This window comes from Onychostruthus taczanowskii, unplaced genomic scaffold, assembly GCF_017590055.1.
Source record: "Onychostruthus taczanowskii isolate IOZ18803 unplaced genomic scaffold, ASM1759005v1 scaffold96, whole genome shotgun sequence".
Lineage (NCBI taxonomy): Eukaryota > Metazoa > Chordata > Aves > Passeriformes > Passeridae > Onychostruthus > Onychostruthus taczanowskii.
In genome coordinates this window covers 2,192,642-2,200,180 of record NW_024507657.1, presented here as the reverse complement: position 1 = coordinate 2,200,180, position 7,539 = coordinate 2,192,642, and the positions used below count along the sequence as shown (strand labels likewise).

Sequence of the window (7,539 nt, the reverse complement as noted above, 5' to 3'; positions counted from 1 at the left end):
GCTGTGTGCATGTAGGAAATGGGGACAGTTTTCATTTCAAATGAGACATTACTTACTTTAATCAGGAGCATCACCAATTCCTCATGTTTTTTGTACTGCTTAAAAGGAGCACAAGAGGCTTCACAGCTTGGCCTAAGCATCTTCAATGAGCTAGACACAGGGAATGCAGACATCCCCTTTGTTCACTTGCATAGGAAGGCCAGAGCTCACATTGATCTTCACAAGCTGTCTTCAGTTCATGGAATTGTTTACCCATGTCAGTCTTTGTTATTAGCAGTGGTAACCTGGGCAAGTGGAAGGTTCATGCGTCTGCATAGCTCTTGTAGTATGGCTTGGCAGTTTTACAGAAATCTGATAAGAAATTTCCCTTGAGTCTGTTAAGCCTCCACAAGAGAAATTTTTCATTTGAATTTAAATGCTTCACTGTCCTTTTTGTACATATAGGGTACTTGCTCTCTCTGGCACTAGAATCAATAGTAGTGTGATACATGGAGGTTTTTTTTCTCTGAATAAAAAAGCTTGTTCCATGAAGGAGCTTAGAAACACCTAATTAGAGTGGACACTTCCTGCCTTTTCTACACCCAGAGCAGCTTTTCCATGTTTCTTTTCTCTTCTCCTCTTCTCCACCCAGGATATTTTAAGACTCAAACTCAGAATTTGATGGGTGCTGCAGACCTCCCTCTGGCAGAACCTTTCCATGTAAGAGGAGGCAACATCCTGATCTGGGCCTGAGATGGAGTGAGGAGAAGAGGAAAAAACTTCAGCAGAGATGATCCATGGAATAAGAAACTTAGCTGTCTGGGAATTTGTGAGCCAACTACCAATCTGCATAGAGCTCCTTCCAACTCTGCTCTGCATGTCAGGGAAAAACACTGACATTTCCAGGTGAGATACCTGGATCTTCTCACACCCTTGCAAGTTCTTCTATAGTGGAAGTCCTTGATGAGCTCCTTGTGTAGCCTTTGATGAGCTCCTCATAGCAGTCTAGTAGATTATTGTCTGATGCACTTTTTCAGAGCAAAGGGCCGGATTGATGCCAACACTTTAGAATAATGCCAGCCTCACTTTAGAATAATGCCTCAAAGGTTATCCTTTGAGGGTTTTCCTTTATACTGAAGAAATGAAACACTCTTTGACATCAGCCTGCCAAAGGGAGCATTTATGCAGAATTCAAGCCATTGAATTCAGGCCATCCTTACAGACTTATCTCACTATTTTGCAGCAATTCAGAAAAATATTTTTGGAGGTTAACATGTAGCTGTCCTTATGACTAAGATTATCAAGAATACTCATAGCTACTTTTGCAGTGCTTCTACATACCAATCTTTACTAGGGATGAGAAAACAACAAATGTATCCATTTGCCTTGGAAAAATGGAAGAAATCAGCTGCAGGTCCACAATTCTGTAAAAGCAGATATCCAGCCTGCTCCACAACCTGTGCTGTTTCTATTTCTGTAATATAAACTGGGCACAGTGAAGGTTTTGGATGGGAAGGATTTGGGGTTGGAATTCTTGTCAAGCAGAAAATTCATAAGAAGTGATCCAAACACTATTCCCCATTAGTCATTAATAGGCACACTATTTCCCCATTTTGTCATCAAATGCACAAGGAAAACTGCCTCATCTGCAACTCTCCATTGCTTTCAAAATTCAGTCTGAGCAAGTTGCACATTATTTACCAAAGCACAATGTCTTTTTCTTTGAATGAACACTATCACACTGCAAAAATGTTTTTAGCAGCAATATGGCACATTACAAAATTGGCACCTACTTGATTAAGATGCAGCAAAAAATCTGACTTTTTTGAACTAAGTGGGTGGCACATAAATTAATGCAGCTAACAGCCCTCTCTAAGTAAAATGATTTGTGTTCCTTAGATGGAACATCAACATGTTTTTTTCAATCATTTCAGTAAACAAACTTGGGGAGTTTTGCTGATAGCCTAATCTCTATTTAATTTAGTAATTTGAAAATAACATATATGATCTTTGTGAAAAATCTTTTAGAAATGCATCTAAGTGTGCTGTTTACCTTAATACTCAAACAACATCCAAGTGAAGAATTTGTTCCCTTTTGGCCTCATTCTACAAATGACTGAATGCACAAATCCAAGGGTCTGGATCCAGCACACTGTAAGCTTAAACTCTTCATTAATTTCTTCCCTATTATTACTGTAGACTTGCTGAAGAAAAGATTTGTTGCAAGTTTCTCTTAAAATTCTTTTAAAGTTGCTTGATATGACAATTTTACTAGCATACAACATTAGGGAGAAAATGCTGGAAAAGTCAAGGCATTAAGCAAAGAAATCCCTTCTTTGTTAGAAGATGGAGAAAAAATTTAAAATAAGAAAAAACAAACAAACCTCATCCTGGTGCCATGGATATTTGTAGTGCAATTGTCCCCTTAATTTAAGCACTGAAATGAATGACTAAATCAGATTCAGAGTTTTCAGAGGCAAAATGCTTTGAGATGCATAGCAAAAAGAAAACACAATATATGGGATGAGTGAAAAACAACAGGCTTAGCAAGTAAGCCAGCTTCAAAACAAAATAAAAAAGGTGAAGAGAATTTCTGAATATATTTTTCCAATTAAAAAGACGACCCAGCATTAATATATGCCTGGTGATAACTGAAAACACAGACTGCTAAAATAGCTGAGTCTCACTGGGGCTGTGTTTAAATTCTGCTACGTATTAAGAAATGCCTAAATAATGGACAGAGTTCAGGGGTGCATAATACATCTTGTTATAAAGAGCACCTGCCAAGACCATACTGGCCTATACTTTAAACATTTTCTACAATTAAAATACCTAAATCTAGAGGCCATCTGTTTCCTGCCTTTGCCTTTCTGAAATGCCAGAAATTTTACTGTAAACACAGGTGAGCAAAATAAGATGCTGCCTGATTTTAAGGGACTAAAAGAATTTGCAGAACAGCTGAAGTCTGGGCCAGCCACTTTTCAGCTCCTAGCCCTCAATTAAAACTGATGAGAGAAGCAGTATCATCTCTTCCTCTCTCGGTGGCAATATACTTATGTGGGAATTCCCACACCAAACTGGGACAGCAGCAATCCATCCAGCAGTTTGGATTTGACAGTAACCAATACCAGATGTTTCAGCCAAGGCATAATAAAACTCAGAGTAACTGTGGAGAAAACTGCTCATTTTTTTCTCAATTTCCCATGGGTCTCTGGGCAAGGCACATATCCTGGGGTATCCCAAGAAATTAGTCTGGCTACTCAGAAATTTGCCACAAAGCTGTTCAGGTGGCAACCCTGAATTCATTGCTGACTCTTGTCCCTACTGCAAGGCCCTTAAGAGAAGTTGGATCCACATTTTAATTTTAATCTAATTGTGAAAAGTAAAGAAGATAAAGCAATTCTAGAAATTTTAAAAGAGTTTGGTTTTTGTTTTTTTTTTTCCTCTTATAAAGAGATAATTTTAAAGTGCTGTCAGGTTAGCAGGAGTCTTGAAAGCTGAACATAGACACTGGAAACGACATCTGCAGGCCCAGTCTTTCCCTGATGGCATTTGCATATCAGTTAATACAGCTGAGAATCATGTCCTGCTCATCATGCCAGGTGCTCGGTTGTTTGTCCTAGATAACAAATGAACAAGTACTCTGGAGTCCAGTCAGATGCAGCTCAGAAAGCTCTGCTTTCAGGTATTCCCTGAAGCACCCCAGTCCCTGGAAGAGAATCCTTCTCAGTCAGGAAACCCTTGCTGACAAATGCACACATCTAAAACCCTGTGCCCTGCAAAAGATGTCACACAACACAGGGCTTAGGGTAAAATGGAAACCACTGGCACCTGGGGCTGACCCAGTCAAATGGGAGATCCAGGTATCTCACCTGGAAATGTCAGTGTTTTTCCCTGACATCCTTGAGCTGGGCAGATGTGAGGCAGCTGGCAGGAGCATTCAGGAGCTGTGCAGCTGCATTTCTGCTGCACTTCTGCCAATGCCATCAGCCATGATAAGTGGTGATAGGCACATCCTTGGTTTTGCCGCTGAAATACACAGCTTTGGCTATGTTGGATCAACAACACACATCTGCAACAGAGCTCAGTGCAAACAAGGCCTGGACACTTTTTTCTTCTTGTTTTTTTTATTTCTCTGGAGGATCTCACAATGAATCAAAATTATAGTTTTGTAGAAATGCACAGAACATTTATTTAGTTTGACAGAAGTGTACAGATTTTTGAGAAAGACAGAAAGGCACAAAAAGGCACAAAACAGGTTTCTTACTACCTAAGACAGAGAATTCCATGAATCTGAAAGCAGAAAGCTATCTGATTTCTACACAGGAAAGCAGTGAAGTTTCAGAAGAGTTCAGTTAACTGAAGCCTACTACTTACCCCCTTTCTTTTCTTTTGACCAGAGAGATGGTTTCATCTGGTAAATTTTAATGTGTAAGGACACTTACTGAAATGAGAAACAGTTATAATACAATAACTGATTTGGTGCATCTCTTCACAGAAATTGGCAGTAGTATCAAAAGGATAATAAGCTTTGGGACATGAAAAAACACTTACAATTTTGCAATTATGCTCAGACATAAAAAACATCCCCTTCTGAGCAGTTCCTGAGCTAGAAGATAAGGAAAATGACCCAACAGCTAAGGGTATACAGGACATTTCAGCAAAAACTCGAGCCATCATTGTTACATTGCTGTTTTCTCATGTTATATCACAGCTGTACTGATTCACACTCTGAAATCTCAAGTAGCAGACCCATCTCTCTTAGCTCATCCTTGTAAGAAGAGGACTCATGAAAATCAACATAGTCCTTGGTGGCACCTCTACAGTTTCAAAATGTTATGTCTCCCCTGCTACTCATTGCTTCTTGCAAAGCAATGAAGCTTTGCAAGATTTTAAATCATGTCATAAATGAAAGATTGTACAACAAAGGCTTCAAAATAACTTACTTGCTATATTTATCAAATAAAATTTTGCACTTATTATTAAATACTACCCTTAAAGCCAGATGGTCATACAGAGAATGACTACAGAAATTTAGAAAAGCAAACACAGTTATCTTTCCAAAGTGCTACTGAGATTAGGAAACAAGTTATCAGAGGTAAACAATCTTTTCCTCTACTCTGGCTCCACTTTCTGCATCCTGCAGGCTCTCAGTCTGGGTGTTCAGCAGCAGTTCATCTGCCTGTGGTGACTGGATGGATCCTTGGTTTGGAACACTCGTCTGGGAATCTTGGGTGTGTGATGTGTTCAGATCTGTAACACAAGAGAAGGACAATGCGTTTTCTGCCACATCCATGCCATCAAAAAGGTCAAATTCTGACTTTTTCATTAGCACCATTTTCTAGTTTGCTGCATCTGTCTGGAAAGGAAAACAGTACTCTAGAAAAAATTATACTACATCCTGGTGAGATGTACCTTACATAAAGTTAGTGAAATCTATGTCAAGTAATAATAATAGTAATAATTACAAATGCGTAGCCACACTTTACTAAACAGACACACAATAATGGAAAGACATAAACAAGGTCAGAATTGAGCTGGAGGGAAACACACAGCACATAATCAGTACCTTTGTTAGTAATAATACAGTTGTAACATTAATACAGTTTTCATCATTACACAGAATTTTTATTTGTAAGCCTTCCTTTTATGGATGCAAAAGAATTAAGTGAGCAAAATTGGGTTTTATCCCTAGTCAGCATTTTGTAGCACTTTCAGCCCTCAGGACCTGCATCTCAGTAGTTAGCTTTTCTACATCTGTATTTCTTCAAAGCAACTTTACCATAAAAACAAGCTGCGTAACAAAGAATGTGTATCCTCATGCACAGCGATGAAAAATATCGGTAATGGATATGCTGCGATACTTTTCACCGTAATCTTAGCCTGACCAACTCTTCTATTATATCAGGAGGTTTAAGTTTTCATTCTTCCCTCTCAGAATAGGACTCTGTAGAAAGAAAGGGAGCTTTGAACTCCTGGTAGAGCATGGTAATGCCAGAAGCATGCAAACCAAGAACTGGGGTTCTTTGGGCCTTGATCACTCATGCAGAGCTGAAGAGACATTTCATGCTTGCTCTGGTCCCTACTTCTCACATCTACATGCAATGGAAATCTACTACGAAGGATCTATTTGTGTTTTTACACACCAAGTCACTTAAATACTGGCAATTCATAGTGACACATGCCCACATTTGGCATTCCCCAAATATATGTGACTTTCATCAGTCTTGTTCACTGAGGCAGGAGTTCAAGGCAAAACAAGCTTGCTGGCACTCTGAAAATTTCAGCCTAGGCTCTCTGGCTGCTCCCTGGCATGGGGTATGTGGAGCAGTGTGGGATGATTATGCAGTGGGCATGTGGGAACACATCATATCGCAGCCGCTGCCTTCAGCATCTTCTCCTCTTTGATATTCTCACAGCTGGGGGGAGCAAACAGCCTTTGGGGCTGCAGCTCCCAGCATAAACCACATTCAACTTACTCTTGCTGCCAAGTCTGCAGAGTCAATGGCAGGAGCAAGGTATTTATAAATGAGCTTAGTCATAGTGGGATGACACAGAATGTTACAAAAATTAGTCTTCAGTTTTCTTTCTTTCACTGTTTTATACTGGATTAAGTTTCAGTCTTGATGAAAATCCAGAAAAGGTCTTGATTGCGAGTTATTTGCAATACATAACACAGAAAGTCTTGACTCCCTAACTTAGTCAAACAGGCCTGATTTTTGAAGATGATGTCTGCACTTATTTCTTTTTGATGGTTATATTAGAAAAAGATTGCAATTTGCAGCCCACAGGAGAAAGCAAAAAATATGTCTGCCCGTCTTCATGAAAACTGGATGCATTAGGTATGTTTATTTATTTAAAAGAGCCCTACTAGCAGAAGTTCCTCAACTTCTAAACACTTACATTTTCGGGTAATTTTACCTACATTAGTATTTCTTTTAAGTCCTGTAAGTCTATTCACATTACCCAAGTTAAGTACATAAGAATACCAGGGAGTAAACACTTATTTGAAAGATCTGTTTCCAAAGTTTAAGAAGTACATAATTTGAGAACCCTAATTACAAATTTGAAAATACACAGAAAAGAAACACCTTACATGCAATTATTTTTCACCATCAAAACTAAAGAGTAATTGCTTCAGCAATTAAAACAGTAGCTGTTTCCAAGCCATTTCTCATTAACTGTTATAACTACAAGCAGCAGAGCTCAGCAGTGGAAACTCTTCAGCACTCTGGAAAAACAAATCAGATCCTGTCACTATCACAATAAATGATTTATCACTAGTTCAACTTCTTTTTTATTCATTTTTCCTAAATACATTGCATCTGGGAAACCTGAACAGCAGGAGAGCACCCAGGAGGTAAGAGCACAGCTGCTGCTGGGGCACCAAGTGGCTTCAGGCTGGAAAGGTTGTGCTTAATCTAACTGAGGAGGGAAGGGGCTGGTTTTGGATGCACTTCAGGTGGCACTCAACACAGACTCTGGCTAATAAAAGCACAACGTGTCCCCAAGGCCAGCACACTCAGCCTGCCAAAAGGGAGGGTGGCTGCTGTCTCTCTG

General features: G+C 39.4%; 1 protein-coding gene across 16 annotated transcripts in view; it reads right to left on the bottom strand.

Moving 5' to 3' along the window:
• Window positions 1-4,122: 4,122 nt before the first annotated feature.
• Window positions 4,123-7,539, bottom strand: part of ARHGEF28 (Rho guanine nucleotide exchange factor 28) — a 118,910-nt gene continuing 115,493 nt past the window's right edge. For 15 of the 16 annotated variants that reach the window (XM_041426933.1, XM_041426938.1, XM_041426929.1 and 12 more), the window contains one exon: window positions 4,123-5,232. In XM_041426933.1, the coding sequence (XP_041282867.1) occupies window positions 5,072-5,232 (161 nt within the window). In that variant the 3' untranslated portion in view covers window positions 4,123-5,071. The remainder of the gene's footprint in view (window positions 5,233-7,539) is intronic. The other variant, XM_041426942.1, reaches the window with a different exon arrangement.